General features: G+C 32.9%; 1 protein-coding gene across 2 annotated transcripts in view; it reads left to right on the top strand.

Annotated features, from left to right (window-relative positions):
• Pex7 (peroxisomal biogenesis factor 7) overlaps window positions 1-17,602 on the top strand; it is a 65,004-nt gene that overhangs the window by 25,207 nt on the left and 22,195 nt on the right. Inside the window, exons 4-7 of one of the 2 annotated variants that reach the window (XM_076859697.2) lie at window positions 151-244; window positions 1,909-2,015; window positions 3,619-3,732; window positions 5,905-5,960. In XM_076859697.2, coding sequence (XP_076715812.1) covers window positions 151-244; window positions 1,909-2,015; window positions 3,619-3,732; window positions 5,905-5,960 — 371 coding nt within the window. The remainder of the gene's footprint in view (window positions 1-150; window positions 245-1,908; window positions 2,016-3,618; window positions 3,733-5,904; window positions 5,961-17,602) is intronic. The other variant, XM_076859696.2, reaches the window with a different exon arrangement.

The following is a 17,602-nucleotide window of genomic DNA, read 5'->3' as shown; positions in this document are numbered from 1 at the left end:
CTTGAGTTTAGGAATGTGAGATCAGCCTAGGACACATAATGACAACATGTTTCAAAAAAAAAGAAAAGAAAGATAAAAATAACAGAAGAGTAATTCCTCAAGAATCAGCCAGCATTGTTGACTATGACATTTGTTCTATGGCAATATTAGGAGACAGTGAAGTTAGTTGTAAAATGTACACACCGGAGAGCCAGACCAAGTGGGTTCTGCTTGCGTGTCCTGGTTCTGCTGCTTAGTATCTTGGGTAAGTCATTTCATCTCCATATGCTTCAGTTTCCTCATTTGTAAAATGCTATCATAATTACTTATGTTATAGTTTTTGTTTCATAGTAGTTTTTGTATTGTTTCATAAAAAATTAATATATATATAAACTATTTAGACTAGCATCTGGCACATAGGAAGCACTTAATAAATATTAGCTGTTATTATTTGGAGGGACAGAGATGACTTCTTAATGTAGGTGCATTTTTTTCAGCTTTTAGACAATTATTAAGGATATATCATATATCTGGCACCATATGAAACCTTATCTCATTTAAGTCTTGTAAGAGATACTTTATCTTAGGTAAGGAAATTGAGGAGTTAAGTAACTACCAAATGATCAAACTGGTTAGAACCAAGTTCTGGAACCCTAAAGCCCCTGTTCTTAACCTCTACATTTCATTAGTACTAACACATTTAATTCTTATCTTTCTTTAACAACTTCCAAATAAGCCAGGGGGAAAAAATGTCTAAAGTAGCTAAATTTAGCCATATAACATGGATTCATAATTAGATATATAGGAAAATACATGTAGGATAATTTTAAAGTTAAGGATAATTTTAAAATTTAGCATTTTTAGATATCATATATTAGAGTGTGTATCTACCATGTGCTAGAGACCATGTGAGGTGCTCTATAAAAATTGTATTCTATTAAATTCTTGTACTATACCCTGTGTTTTTTTTTAAGAAATGAAAAATTAGTCTCAGAGATAGTATATACCCTATGCAAAATCACACACTTGTAAATGAACCCCCACCTGCTCTCATGCCAGAGTCTATACATTCTTTATGAAGCCTAAGTAGCTTGCTTCTACTATCATTGTTGTTTATATTTTACTTTTGAGGTAAATGTATATACTTCTAGATTTTACTCATTCTATCATTTTTTCTTTCCTTGTAGTTCAGAAAACTTGAAGTCAAACAGTGTATAAAACATTTAGTCAGGGTGACTTTATGTGATTAAACAATGTAAGCCAATTTTTGCATAAAGATTAAGGTATAATCTTTAAAATTCTTGAGTTTGTTTGTTCCAAAGAAAAAGTATACCTCCAGCTCACCCATTAAAATGTAGCATATATAAAAACTAAAAGTATTGGTTTAGAAGTGTGACTCTGTGGTAGAGCACATGCTTACCATGTTTGGGGTCCTGGGTTCAATCCTCAGCACTAAAACAAACAAAAACACCTAAAAGTAAAAAAAAAAAAAAAAAAAAAAAAACAACTCTATTCTCTTGGCTTGGTAGACTTTTTCCTATATTTAACAGTAAGACAGTTACTGTATTGTTTCTTGTATAATATGCTTGTACAGAGTGCTGACTTTATTTACTGGGCATGAGGATTTTTAGGGTTTTAGGGAAAAAGTGTGACTGAGTGTTAATCATTATTGTACCTGAGTGTGAGATTAAAATTTTTCTCTTTGAATAGATTTAAAAGCATTATCATGGTACATTACTTTTTGTAATCTTTTACATTTAGTAGTTCCTATGCATTATTATGGTTTTAAAAACATATAAAGATGGAAATATTGTAAGAATGAAAGTAATAAAAGTAATTTTACTTGATTTATCATCATGAGCTCCTTATGTCACTGAGAAGCTAAATGATGTGATGATGGAAAGTGATCAAGTCTTCCTTTTGTACCAGGTGATCAGACTCTGAGAATTTGGGATATGAAGGCAACAGGAGTCAGAATTGTGATTCCAGCACATCAGACAGAAATTTTGAGCTGTGACTGGTGTAAATACAATGAGGTATTATTGTGTGTGGTTCTGTCCTGAGCTTCTGGCCTTTCAGATGTTGAAATGTTCAAGATTTATTTATCTTTGTTTATGTGGATTTTGGTGGAGTTCTGAACTATTAAGTAAAATTCAGTCCCTTCATTTCTAATTAATGATTGTGACTGACCCGCATTAGCATTAATTGGCTGTAAGTGCTCATAAAACAAGCAAAATAAGAAACACAAATTCTCAAAAGTTCAACAGTGCAGCTTTGTTTGTTTTGGGAAAGTGCTTTACAATTTATGTAATCTTTTTTTGATTGCTTTTAACCCTGTCACTTTGTATCATCTTTTGCCTTCTTTTTCACTTTCCCACTCAGACCTCTGAACTATTTGTAACTTGATTTTTAATTTGACTGTTGTATCAGCTTTAAAATTTTTCTGTTTCGTCTTCCTCTTTAAACACAATTTTCATGCTTCTGTAAGATAGCACTGTGTAATTTTTTACAAAACTTCAGTTAACCATATGAACATATGAATTACATAGGAGTGTATTAAATGTGTTAATATGCTACTTGGGTACCTCAAATGATTTGTTAACTGTGAAAAATAGATAAAATGTATACTTATTTTTTTCCCTAGTTTTGAAAGTTAAAATTATTGAAAGTGGAAAAAAAATGATATTGACAGAATTCTTTAAACAGAAAAGAAAATATAATACATATTCAGTAATATTTGATTTAAATAAAAATGTTAATGCTAATGATAACGGTTTTAATCTCTCCCATTACAAATGAATTTTCCATTTAGGAAAATTAAAAATTTTAGGAATTCTAAAAAAGGTACTGTTATACATTTGATTAAACTTATACATTAATTTTAATGTTACAGATTAAATTTTTTTTTAATCATTGAAACTTTTCCTCAAATGATCTTATATTAAAGCCCAACATATTCAGACAGTGAATTGCTGCTGTGGTGGATGTGGGATAAGCTGAGTGTGGACCCAGCAGTTGTTCTGTTTAGCTAGGCCTCTGGGTTCATTAGGGCTCTAGATAGCAGAATTTGTAAAACCTGATGCAGTAGATGCTTCTCTCCATAGATTCTGAGTTTTGATCATATTAAGACTTGGCCCAACAGATTTGGGGATGGTGATGGATTTGGATTCAGAAAAACATAAAAATTTAATTTGTTCCCTTTACATTTTCAAAAAGCCCTAAATTAATTGGCCTCCTGCATTTTAATACCTCTTATGATCTCAGAGGATGTTGAAAATCTTTTGAAGAGAAAAGTGGACTGACTTGTCAAATAAGCTTTAATCTTTTATGTATTTATTACTACTACTAAAAATAAATTGGAAAAATCTACAGTACAATAGAGACTCTGCTTTTGTCTATGTGTATAGTATTCTATCATAGACATAAAGCATTCTAAGTTTCTTTTCTCTCAGGTTAATTTTTTTTGGCCATGTAATGTCTATTTTGATTCCTTTCTATGCTTATTATACATTTTTACAAGAATGACTCCTGAGATGAAATAGATAATTAGCAGAAAGTAGATATTGTTTGTAATAGGAAGCCTTAGTACTGCTCAGTTGCAAAAATGTCACAATATACTTTTCTCTGAATTGTTTTTAGAATTTGCTGGTGACAGGAGCAGTAGATTGTAGTTTGAGAGGCTGGGACCTAAGGAATGTGCGACAACCAGTGTTTGAACTTCTTGGTCACACCTATGCTATTAGGAGGGTGAAAGTAAGTTTTTATCTTGTCCTTTTATATGTAGAGCAAAAATGTAAATATAAATAGAATCAGTGAAGCATGTATAAAAGAAGGTTTGGTGTTTAGGAGTGGGGGTTATTGATTTTTTTTAAATGTGTTTTTGTTACCAAATTAATGATAAGTGTTTTAGTCAGCTTTTTCCACTGACCAGAACAGGTGTAGAGGAGGAAAAATTTATTTAAGGGCTCACAGGTTTCAGAGGTCCAGCCAGCTCCATCATGGCAGAAGAGTATGGTAGAGGGAAGTAGATACTATTTTAACACTTTTTACTATAGTAGTTTACTTTTAGTATTACAGTCTTTATAATTTTCCATTCAGTGGGAAATAGTATATTATGATGACATATATGAATGTTCACACATGTGTGGGGTATAAAAAATTTTCTGTTCTCCAAACAATAAAGGATGAGGTAACTCCTTTGTGCTGCTCCCAAGAAATTCATCTATTATAAGGTAACTTAAGTTAGTTCTCAGCTTTTATTTAGGCAAGTTCTTCTAAATTACTGTGGAAAACATCTTAAATGACATTTCCCAATTTTAATTCTTTCATGTTTTTACATTCAGGGCAAAAAAATTACCTTAGTGATCTTTTCAATAAGAAAACTATACATTTCTATTTTTTAAATTCCAAATTTCCATTAAATTAGTATTTTGGGTGGGGGGTTCATGAGTTGAACTCAGGGGCACTTGAACACTGAGCCACATCCCCAGCTCTATTTCATATTTTATTTAAAGATAGGGTCTCACTGAGTTGCTTAGTGCCTCTCTAAATTGCTTAGGCTGGCTTTGAACTTCTGGTTCTCCTGCCTCTGTGTCCTGAGCTGCTGGGATTATAGGCATGTGCCACTGCTCCAGGCCAAAATTAGTATTTTTAAATTTTATTGGCTTTCATGAAACATATGAGGCATAGTCCCCTGTTTTGCTTTATTTTTTCTAATTTTCTTTTCTTTATTTTCGAAATACTGGGGATTGATCCCAGGATTTCGTGCATGTTAGGCAAGCACTGTACCACTGTACTACATCCCCATCCATTTTTACTCTATTTTGATACTCTATTTTGGGTCCTGCTAGAAGTTGCCCAGGCTGGCCTTGAACTTGGCAATCCTCCTGCCTTAGCCTTCTGAGTAGCTAGGATTGCAGGCATGCTGAATCATGTCTGAGTTGCTTTGTTTATTTTTTAATGGTAGTCTTGTGTGGATGGTATTAGTAGATTTTTTGGTGCTAGGGATCAAATCTAGGCCCTTGAGTTTGGTAGGCAAGTATTCTACTGCTGAATATACTCCAAACCCTAGATTTTAGTAGTTGAAAAATATTTTTATGTATATTTCAGAGTGGTTCTGAGAATGAAATAAGGTAATATAGTGAAAGTGCTCTAAAAATTGTAAGATACTATTCAAATGTAGTTATATGTGTATATAACTATTAGCATGCTTACAAGGCTGGGGTGTAACTCTGTGGTAGAGTATTCACCAAGTGTGCTAAAGGTCCTGGGTTCAATCCCCAGCACCACAAAAATAAGTAAGTAAATACATAAAGTGCTAGTAAGATAAATACTGGACAAATATAATTGCAAAGGGCAGTCTGTATTACTATGTTTATTGCTTATATTGAAGGTGTTATTTGCCTTTAAATTTGCAGTTTGTATCTTTGAAAGCATTTTCCATTAGACATATGATATAAATAACCTAAAAATTATTTTAAAGGTGTTTTTATTTAACATTTAAATATTTATTTTGATATTTGTGATTATAGCGATAGTATGTATTTATCAAGTTGGTAAATTCTATAATTATTGCATATAAATGTTCTGTCACATACTCTCATATTTGTAAGATCATATTTGGATAGCCAATAAGAATTTATATGTAACTTTTACAGAACAGCAATATTTTGGGAACACTTATTCTAAATAAGTTCTAAAACTCAAGGGATGGCTTTCTTTGGAGAATGTAAAAAATAATTTTTTTTTCTATAAATGAAAACTTAAAAGACCAAAAGATTTTTTCCTGAAATTTAAGCATGTAAGGTTCAGGAAAGCATAATTTTAAGTGACAGCACTGAATAAACTTAATTTTATTACAATGGAATGATCAAGCATATTGTAATTAGAGCTAACCTTTGTGTGTGTGTGTGTGTTTTGTTTTAGTTTTCACCATTTCATGCTTCAGTGCTGGCCTCTTGCTCCTATGATTTCACTGTAAGGTACAGTGGTTTTTAAATACATTTCATTGTGGAATACTTTGCCACTTTTCTGAAAGATTACATATTTATTTTACTAACAATATGTGTCCTTCTTGCCTTTTAATCTTCCTTTCCCTTTAACTATTAACTTTTTAATCCCATCTCTTTCTGTTCTCTCTACTTTTAAATCTGTACTTCAGTCTACATTATCCTTTTTCGATATTTTCATTCATGTGAGAGCCTTTTCTTTCTAGTAGTGATTTTAGATCAGTGTTAGCCCTGATTCTGGCTCCTCTGTCCTTTCTCTGTTCTATTCCTTCTTCCCTGGACTGCCTTTGTTGTCCACAAAGGCTTATAGCTAGAATGTGGGAGACAGCTCAGTGGGATTATATTTATATTTCTTCTTATAGGTAATTTGAAGTTTAGATGTGTTGAAGACCTGTGTTCTGTGTAGTTTTATTTGTTCTTCTTGTTGTTCTGGATTGGTTTTTGTGAAGATACACAAAGAGTTTTAAATTTGTATTGACTTTATTGCTTCAGCTACCCGATCTCCTTTCCTTTATTTCTGAGTCAGTATTTGATGAGGTAGAATCTGTATAACTTTGTTTGGATAAAATGTACTTCTAATAGAACAGATTATAATAATGCTTTGAGAGAAATTACATGCCCTAACTTGGTTTTTTTTGACTGATTCAATACAAGAAGACAGACAAACTAGGAAATATAATCACACTGATGCTCCTACTTCTCAATTGAAATTATGCTGTAGCCAAGTTTTGTTTTGTGTTTAAATAGTCTGTATAGAATAGTGGGGACTGATTATAAAGCTTGGGAGCCAAAGAATGGCAAAATGACAGACAGGAAGAAATTTGTCAGTTTCTCTGTCCACGCCAGACATTTCCAAACTGGAACTGTGGAGCTAGATCCTTGGCTGGGGGTTTGAAGGCTGATCATTCATTCCATGAAAATGAATATACTAAAAGGGAAAAAGAATAAAGAAAGCAGAGCAAAAAGATTGTATTTTTAGGAGGGAATTAATGTTGGAGGGAAGAAAGGAATAACCCACCAGAAACAGAAGGGAACAGTAAGCAGTATGTCTCAGAAACTGTAGAAGGAGAGGATGACTGGGAATGTATAGGCTAAACAGGGTAAAGAGAAAACTTAGAATCTTCTCTTTCACGTAAGTCACAGTAGGATCAAAAGGGATTTCCAGATAGAGAATCTGGTCCTTGCATTTCAAGGTGTCTGAAAGTGATCATAGAACTTTTAACCAATTTGAGATTGGGTATTGATCTTTTGGTGATCTCACTTTTAGTATTCTTAACAGTTTTAATTGGGTCTTTCTGACTTGGGAGCCCTGTCAATCAAGGGACATCTTAAATTCACTTTAGTGGTTTGTTTTTCAATAAAAGGGAGACTTAGTAAATGACTACCCCATACTTTCTTTTTGTAATTGTCACTATGATCTTAATCCGCTGTTTTATTTAGGCATGTCAGGATTCCTAAATAAACAGTTAGGAAATACCTTACTTTTGCAGATAAAAATTTTCTCAGGAATATTTGATACAAACTGAATGTGAACTACACTGCTCTAAAATATTGTAGGTACTAGTATGCTCATAAATCATCACAATTTTTGCCTCACATTTTTGCTTTGCTCTTTGCTTTTAAGATGTAGGCTGTGTCTTTTATGAACTCTGAGCAAGACTAGAGATTGAAGGAGACATGTTTAGTACTCCTGGGAGATGATTGTGGTTCTAAGTCAAAGTTACCAGAATTATATTTTTAAGCATATGGAAAAATTGAGTATAGTTAAATAATAAGAGATCTTTAATGTTTAGTTGAAAAAGATATTTCAATAAGTTAATATGTATATAACTTAAGAGTCTAAGTTTCTTCATATGTTGTATGGAAATTAGTAATATCTATTCCCACAAGCTCACAAAGTGATCACAAGAATTATATAAGAAGTCATGCTTTAAAATACTGAGATAATTCTTAATTACTATTCCCAACCTTTGCCTTGAAGCTACTTTCCCAAGCCTATGCCCTGAACTTTTAGCAAAAGACTATCTCTTACTTCTTTTTAAAAAATAATTGTAGAGCTCAAGCACAAATCTCAAGTTTCCAATCAAATCTGCAAATTTATCTATATTTGTACCTCTCTATTCTTCCTTTTATTTTTGGAACCCCTGGGCACAGGTGCTCTTAATCCTTTATACTCCTGTTGCTTTCAGAACTGCATTTCTACAAAGTTACCTCTTGTCCTTCCTTTATCATCACTCTATGACTCTCTTGACTTCTTCAGTCTTCAGCTTCTCCATTGGTCCTGTATCTTCCTTCTGTCTTATACTGTTCTTGCCTTCTTAGCCAGCTTTTAAGGTCCCTTTATGGTTCCATTCAGCAGGCCTTTTTCAGGGCCTTTGTCATCCCAGGGTTGTTTGCTTTGTAAGTCTTACTTGATAAATTTGAACCTATAAAATGTATCTGCCTCACTGCTTAAACAGGATTAGGTACATTGAAAAGGTTTTTAACTTTTGCTTTTGAAGTGCTTTGGCAGGCTTTCTCACTAATGATTGATTATGATTTTCTGGCAATCATCATGCATACTCAGGAATTCTTATGAAGTAAAAAAATCTGATGTAGAAATTATTTTCAAGAAGAAAATATTTCTGAAAACCAAATTTATCAATTAATGATGTTAAATTGTTAATTTAGTTTAAGAAATTATTTTTAATTTTCAGCTCTGAGGTCTTAGACCCTTGAAAGCTTATAGGTTTAGACACTTAAGGCTATATCTGTATTTATGCCCAACCCCACACTGGCTTCAGCCCTTCTTTACTGAAATTGCCCTGGCTAAAGCCATGAGTGATTTTTGTAATACAAAATCCAGTCTATTTGTCAATACTTCAGGACCTTGCTGCTGTATTTTACGTGGTTGATCAAATCTTCCTCCTGGAAACTTCTGTTCCAGTGTTATGGTTTTCTTTTCTGATTCTCCGCTAGTCTTTCCTATACTTTGTCATGGAATTTCTTTCCCCTGGAACGTGGTGATCCACCTTTAGTTTAAGGCTTTTTCACATATCCTTCTAAGAAATAATTTCCAACAATCCTTTTCTAGCTGTGACTTCTTTTAAGAGCTTTTGACCCAGGTGTTAGTGGCTAGTAGTGATCATTCAATATAGGATAATCAAAGACTTTCCTGTAAAAAGGTAAATAAAAATAAAAGAAAAACAAAGTCATTTGACAAGCCTTCATTTTGAATATTTTTTTGTGTATAAATATATGTATATTTGTAACTCTCAATGCATATAGACAGTAAGACTAATCGTACTAATAGCTTGTGTGAATCTAGTCTCTCCTTATTTGTGTTTGGTGACCATTGATTGGAAAGTTCAAAAAAGGTACATTTGGTAGATTTTTGCCCCATGTGATATGAGTTAAATTTATCCTCTGAAGAATTTTAAATCTGATTGAATTGATGATATTTTAGTGCCAGAAAAATGATTTTAACAGAAAGAAAACAGATTTAAGGTATAAGACCAGGAGTAAGTGGCTCAATTTTTAGCACTGATAATTATACAGATATTTCATTTAGATTTTGGGTTGCTAATATTTATAATACAAGTTCTTCAGATATAGTTTATATTGAGTTTATATTGAGTTGCCCATGTTTAGATTTTGTTTCGTTTTTTTGAAACTTTTAAAATTTCATTTAAAAATAGTTCACATGGTAGGTGCTATATCAAAATTGATGATAGATGAGTATATGTATCGTATCCTTTACTAATACAGTAGCTCGTTATGTTGTGTTTCACTGAATATGTAATGAATATCTAAAAACTAATATATATATTATATATAAAAAACCCAATGTTTTAAATTGTGTAGTTTGGTTTAGGTTACATAAAAACTCAAGCTTTATGAAAAATAGCCACACTCTCTTCAGCTAATGAGTAGTATATTTTATAACAATATAGATGATCCCCAAATTATGCTGGTTCTACTTAAGATTTTTTGTTTTTACTGTGATATGAAAGTGATACTCATTTGGCAGAAATCATACTTTGAATTTTGAAGTTTGATCTTTTACTAGGTTTGGAAAGGTAGCCTGATAATGGTACAATACTTTCTTTCTATGCTGGGCCGCTGCAGAGCTGCAGCTCCCAGTCACCCCACCATGATGAGAAGAAGTAGTGGATACTCTACAGTGTGCTGTTGCTAAGCTAGAGTGTTGAGTAGGGTGTAGTAAATGTGTTTTTAACTTACATTTTCACTTTACGATGGGTTTATTAGAATGTAACCTCGTTTCATCATAAGTTGAGGAGTATCTGCATACCTTAGTTCTTTCTAAACTTAGCCCAAGGTAACACTAAATCTAAAATGTATCATAGTAAATTTTATCCATATTTCTATGAGTTTTATCATCATAGATTTTAAGTCTCCTTCTCCTGATACACTCTTGATTAGGTTACTTCTTATTCCTGCCAGGCCACATTTACTGTGCCAACCCTGTATAAGCATGATTTGAATTTTGAGTGCATGTTTTGGTTTCATACCAGGTAGATTTTTTAAAAAACATTTTTTAAGTTGTCAATGGACCCTTATTTTGCTTATTTATATGTGGTGCTGAGGATCGAGCCTGGTGCCTCACACATGCTAGGCAAGTGCTCTACCACTGAACTACAACCCCAGCCCCCATACCAAGTAGATTTTAAAACCAAAATCAGCAAGCCAGGTATGTGTTACAACCAAACAACAGTTGCTTTTTCATGAAGAAGAAGATTTTTGCTGTTCCACATCGTAGCAAATTTGCTTCTTTAATAACTTTCATACATTGCTAAAGCTAAAATGATCAATTTAGCCTCATAGTTAACACTCTTCAGGTTTGTGATACTGCAAAAATATTCTAACTTTTAAAATAAACATTTTTTTATACATGGTCTTTGGTAATAATATTCTAAATGAAGCACTTAATTTTTTTAGACTAACATTTTTTTTCGGCAAGAAAAATATGAAAAGAATTTTAATTTCAGTAATAATCAAACTGTACTCATCCACAGTTTGCATGATGGGGGTCTCTGCCTATACTCTCAATATTAATGTTTCAAATGTTAAACCACTTTTCAGTTACAAAGTTGTACAGCTATGCTCTGTCATAAAATTAATATATATTTGTAGAATATTATCTGCTAGCCATTGTAGTAGAAAAATTGGAATATCTTGCTGAGGAAATGGTAAAAATGAAGGCTTGGGGAGAAATAGAAGCATGTTTAAGGGAATCCTAAGCCTGTCAATTTGGTGTAAATATATACTTAAAAATCTAGTTATGAAGTAATGGAAGGCATAGTCAATGGATTAATTACAGGTTGGCATATTCCTAGGTATCACAGACTGTGGAGCCAGACTGTCTTCTACTAGCTATATAAAGTTGAACAAGTTATTTTAAAACTGTATGGCTCAGTTTCCTTGTCTGTAAAATGGAGATAATAGTACATACAACACGGCATTCTTGTGATGATTTGATGAGTTACCATACACAAATGCTGGCACTTAGAAAGTGCTATATATAAGGGTTTGTTCTGTTGTCAGTATTAATGGCAGAATGGCTGGTGACAAAAGATCATCTCTTAGGGCTTGAGGCCCATGTCATCTCTAGTCTTCAATGAAGAAGTAATCTATTTATATTTTATAACAGCAAAGGCAGTCAGCCTCCACCTGGCCTTTTCTTGTCCTCTACCCTTAGGGGTAGAAGAGAAATACAAAGTAGAAGTAGGAAGTTATCTAGGATCAGCCCTGTCTCTCCACATTCTGTGCTTGTTTTGTTTTTTCCCAAGAGTGAAAGGAATAGGATTTATTCAAGTGTGAAGAATAGAAACTGACCTCTTGCAGGGGCAAGAAGGGACCCTAATAGTGGTTGCCCCATCTCTTGCTCTTTGGGAAAATTTGTAGATTAGACATCTGTTTTCTAGTGTGATGAGCATATGGGCCTTTGAGTCAATAAGACTTGTGAAAGACTGCCTCCTCAATATATTAGCCATGAAATATAGGAAATGATACCTGCATTGTGGGATGTTCAGAGGATAAAATGAAATAGTATGTATAAATGTTCTTGGCACATACTTAGTGCTCAAAAAATAGCTGATGTTTTAAATGAGAATGCTAGTAGTAACAATAACTTTCCTGTTTTAAAAGGTGAGTACCTCAGGGAGAGTTGAGATATTAATCATTCATGCTTTATCTAACATTACATTAATAAGACAATTATATTGCTTACAGCCACTGAGGAGCTTTGTGAATAGGACTTTTTATGGTACTGTGGAAGATGAGATAGGGAAGCAAGCTTTGTGAATATGGTGCAGCAGGAGCCGGAAGAATGGTTACATTACACAGAGTTGAAAGTGTATGGGGCATTTTATGCAAATTCATAATCAAGTGACTACTTCTACTTCATTTCAATCAATTTAAGTCTTTCCTCTAAATTACTGTTTATTATGTGCTTGTTTATTAATTCTTAGGGAGGCAGCATGTATAATTGAAAACTTTAAATTTCTAGATTTTTCCATTACCAGCTATATTTTACATTTATAGATAACAAATATTTAGTTATTTAATATATAATTTTATCTTATTTAGTTATATTTAATCTCTATAAAGCCAATTAACCTTTCTGAGTCTTTATTTCTTCTATCATAAAATATATTATTATGAGATTTAAATATCAATATGTGGAAATTCTTTTCATAGTGCCTGGCCCATATTAGGCACTCAATAAGTTTTAGTTTCATTATCATTTTCATTCATGTATATACATATATATGTATACACATATATATGTATATATTTCAGAATTTGTGCTTAGTACCAAATCACTATAAATATGTTCCTGTAGTTCTGATCAAATTGCTAAAAAACAGCAAAATCACAGTGATAACTCAAGATGCAATGTCTGCAATTTATTTTTAAATGGTTCAGCAGAAATATTGTTTTGTAGGTATATTTGTAGAGAGACAAGATAAAAAAAAGTGTGGAAAATTTAACAATTTGTGAGCTAGATGAAGGGCATATGGTGTTCATTATATTAGTCTTTGAATTTTTGTGTAGATTGATAATTTTCAAAGCAAAAACATTTGAGAAAAAAGTAAACTTTACTCGTGCAAAATAAGACATTGAATGTTTCTTACTAATGTTTTTTAATAGTGTGATATTTAATATTTAATTTAAAGTAAAATTAAGTTCTTATAATCAGGAAAATGATCCTCAGTTGGATTATAGCTAATGTGGAATCTTAACAAAGCAGCCCTACAAATTCCTTTTATCATTGTCATAGTCCCTCTCAAGGGATCTGCCTTTATATAGTCAGTGTTTTAGCTTTGGTGTGGTTGATGGGCTTTTTTGATCCTTATGTTTATTAGCACAGAGATTTCTATGGGCAGCTACTTCTCTTTCTTCCCCTTCCCCATAAAAAAAAGGTCAGCCAAAGTAAACAGATAGTATAGCTGAATATGTACTCTGTCTCACAAACCTTTCATTTCAACTTTACCTAGTTCCCCTTACCCACAAAAAAAGGTCAGTCAAAGTAAATAGATAAGAAATGTGGTTGAATGTGAGCTCCTATGCATTTTCAAATGATTCATCTTTTGAGACAGTTGTTTTTAATTCTGGTACATTTTTCATCAAACCACAGATATATTGAGGCTAAGGATAGATGCTAATTGTTAACATTTGCAGGAAGTACAATTTAGTTCTTTAAGTGATGGAAGATTTGTTTAATATTCTATCCTTTCTTAGATATAAATGTCTCTGTAACCCTAGCACAGTTTTTACTTTGCAGCAGAGGTTTGCCTGACTTCATCACTGACATTAGGAAAGCATTGCAATGTAGTTGTCTTTGGTTTCTTATTTAAGAAGAATATTTGCATTTCCATGTTTGTTTAATTCTTACAAAGATATTTTAGTACTAAATATATTTTAGTATGCTAAATATATTTAGTATATGTAATACTAAATATACTAAAATACAAACAATGATATTTTAATAGGGGTTTTACTTTAGTTATGTTTTGAGTAATTATTAATAAAACTGAATTTAGTATGAAAAGTCTTGTTTGGGTGAGAACATATTTTCCAAGGAAGCTGAGTGCAGTGGCAAATGCGTGTAATTCCAGTGACTCAGGAGGCTGAGGCATCAGGATTACAAGTTTAAGACTAGCCTCAACAATTTAGCAAGGCCCTAAGCAATTTAGCAAGACCCTGTGTCAAAATTAAAATTTAAAAAGGGCCAGGAATGTGGCTCAGTGGTAGTAAGCACTTCTGGGTTTAATCCCCAGTACCAAAAAGAGAGAGAGAGAGAGAGAGAGAGAGAGAGAGAGAATATTTCAAGGACAAATCATGCTGTTCTATTGTTTTTGAGTCATTATTAGGTAGATTGAGAAGTATACCATTTAACTTGGAACCATCATATCAATATTCTTATAATTAACTAAAGTTAATGAGGCATTTTTTTTCTAGTCATTTGATATTTAATACACTGAATAATCTCTGAGCTTTCTGTATACATGGGCTAAGATGTTTGTATGTATGTAGCAACAACTCCTGTAAATTTGTTATGTTAGGGGCTAGGGTTGTGGCTCAGCAGTAGAGTGCTTGCCTAGCAGGGGCGAGGCCCTGCTTTCTATCCTCAGCACCACATTTTAAAAAATAAATTAATTAATTAAAGATATTGTATCCAACTACAACTAAAAAATAAATATTTTTTCAAAAAGTTAGTTTGCTAATGTGTCCCAAAATAAATTCTTTTGTCAATTATTGTCATACTCAAAAGATCTTTTCATGAAATGAAGTGTAATTTTATAAGTTAAATCCAAGTGGAAAATCAGAATTTCTTATAAAATGAAAGAATATGTATTATAGAAAGGAATATATAAGGCTTTTGATTTTAAATAGCTTGATTTATAACTGCAGAACATTTTCCAAGATTTTTAGTATTAACATTTTTCTTTAAGAATCAAACCAAATCCATGTCTAATTCATAACCTAATGCAAGCACATGAATAAATAGATAGCTGTAAAAGGAGTGCGGAATGTTAAGCCTTAGCTTAATGCAGTATAAGTCACTGCTTTGAACTTTGAATTGTGCTGATTAGTTCCAACAGAAAATTTATGGATTTTGTCAGTTAATTTGCATTATAATTTTTAAAAAATTCTGTTTTGTAAGTTTAATAAGGCAACTGAGTAGATTTTGTTGTATATATTTGTATTTTCTTAAGTAGATATTGTTTTACCTCATTCCTCATAGTAGTAAGTCAAAAGATAATATACGAAAATGAAGAAACTCAATAAATGAGTGAGCTTATTATTTAGAAATGTAGAGTAAAATATCAGAAGAAGCAACTAAAAGAATTTAAAGTGATTGCCTCTGAAGTGAAGAATTGAGAGGGTATTACAGGAAGCTGCTGTTTTGTTGTAAGACTAATCTGTGCAGTTACAGTTTTAAAGAAAAAGGTGACAGAGCAGAAAACTGTGGTCTTTCCTCCTACTAGTTATTTGCACATGTGGTAAGCCTGTTTATTTAGGTCAAGTGGATACTGCCAGTCAACTAGTTGTAGTTTACTCTGTTTCCTGAGAACTCAAGGGTAAACAGTTCACCCTTGAGGTCTGTCCTGAAAGTCCAATCTGGAATAGGGATTCACCTTAATGGAATGAACCATCCAGAGAATAAAAAGCAATAATTATTAACTTATTTTCATCTTAAATAAAAGTCAGCACAGACCCGTATCTTTCTCTACTTTGTATTTAGTGGGTGTGTGTGGGCACATGCTGCTTAAATACCTAGGATAGCTAGAAAAGAGAAAATGTTTCTCAGGCTCTGGGTCCCTCAGAGCCCAAAGGCAGGAGTGCAGCAGGGCCTAAGGCAGGTACTGAAACTGCCTTTCTCTGTGCTGACTTCATCCTTCCTCCTCTTTCTGCAGACTATTTTCTTCAAATTTTCATGTCTAGACACCAGAAAAGAAACAGAATTATTTGGTTGCTTTGTCTTATTTTCTCTACTTTGTCGACGTCTGTCTCTTCCTGGCCTCATCCCTAAGACTGTGTCTATCCCCTGCTGAGAGATGTTTTGTGAAATAAAGGAGATGACTGTAAGTTGTGCACCATTCCACAACTTTACAACCTTGCTGGGTTTGGACATAAACACTTAGCTGCAAAGATGAGAACTTTTATTATTTGGTCTAATAAATGACCAAAAGCACAAGCAAGCAGCTGCTGTAAGTTTAATGTTTTCAGTATTTAGGCATGACATTATAATGCAACCTCCTTACCACCATTATTCATCTGTACCTTTGTGAAATGTGCTTTTTACCCTCAGTAGCCAAATTTTGGTGCTAGTTACAGTTCAAATGTACAGAGACTATCCCTGAGATACCAATACTATTTCATGAGAGTTCTTCGAGTTTTGTTTCTTTTTTAGTAAAAAATTTACTTGAAACTGAATTGCAAAAATTACTTCATGAGTCTTCAGTTTGTAAAATAAACAGTAAATGAACCCTATTGGAGTGTTCTGGGCTGTGCCCCCTCCCCCCACCGCTGTCTCCTCTTGAGATGTAGCATTCTTCAGAAAGTCATCCTGCATCTCTGTGGATTACAACCATAAGTACTTCCAGAACAAGCCTTCCATCAGCCTAATGGTTTCCTTTAATTTGTCAAAGTACTCTAGGCTTTATGCTGTGTGGTTCCTGGGCTTAATGTTTATTGTGATGAAGTGGAGTCTGCCCCTCTAAAATATTGATCTATTAAAGTTTTAATTGAAATATTATAATTAATTCATTTTGATAAAGAAGGTAAGTCTAGAATTTTATCATATTTAACTTGAAAATATGGTATGGTTTCTAGATGCTTGTGATTGAATGTTCTGGGAGTCATTTGTTTCAGTAATATTTCAAAAGAAATTATATATTATTCATGTAGCAGGCAGTTAGCACTTTTCTGTTTTAAACTTTATTTTTGTTATTACAAATTCCAAAAACAAAAATCCAAACAGCTTTCCAATCCAAAATGCAAATAAACAAGAGTGTTAGCCTTCAGTGAATTTTTGAGTGTGCAAATGAAAATAAGTTTAACTCTTCGCAGAATTGTTTTATTAGTTATACAATTTCTATTTTCAGATCCCTTCCAAAATTGATACAAATAACAAACTAATAAGTCTGTGATTTCATGTGTGTTAGCCCATAATTTTATGTGCTAAAGATTAGGAATCTGTTGTTACAGACCAAGCTGATCAGTGGAGTGGTACCTAAGTTACAAAGAGGTTATAGATGAGATGAAGAAATACATATAAAAATATTAGAAGAGGAAAGGAATTCCTAAATTGCTTGCCATGAGAGTTCACATTTATTCTGACTCATAATCTCTTTAGGGTATTGGTTTTGAATGTAAGTTGTCTAACTAATGGAGTCCTGGCAGGGGCTTTGGCTTATAACATTTTCTATATAGTTGGAAGAGCTAGCATGAAACTCACTTGGTCCTGGCCCATTCAAACATTCAGGGTATTAATCAAAACTGCCTAAAGAATTCTAGGCGTCCTGCCCACCTACATGGTAAATCCTCTAGTGTGGCCCAGGGCTAGAGAAGAAGTGAATGGACAATGTTTTAGTAGAGAAAGTACT

The sequence above is a fragment of the Callospermophilus lateralis genome, chromosome 6, assembly GCF_048772815.1.
Source record: "Callospermophilus lateralis isolate mCalLat2 chromosome 6, mCalLat2.hap1, whole genome shotgun sequence".
Taxonomy (NCBI): domain Eukaryota; kingdom Metazoa; phylum Chordata; class Mammalia; order Rodentia; family Sciuridae; genus Callospermophilus; species Callospermophilus lateralis.
This window is presented reverse-complemented; position numbering and strand designations above follow the sequence as displayed.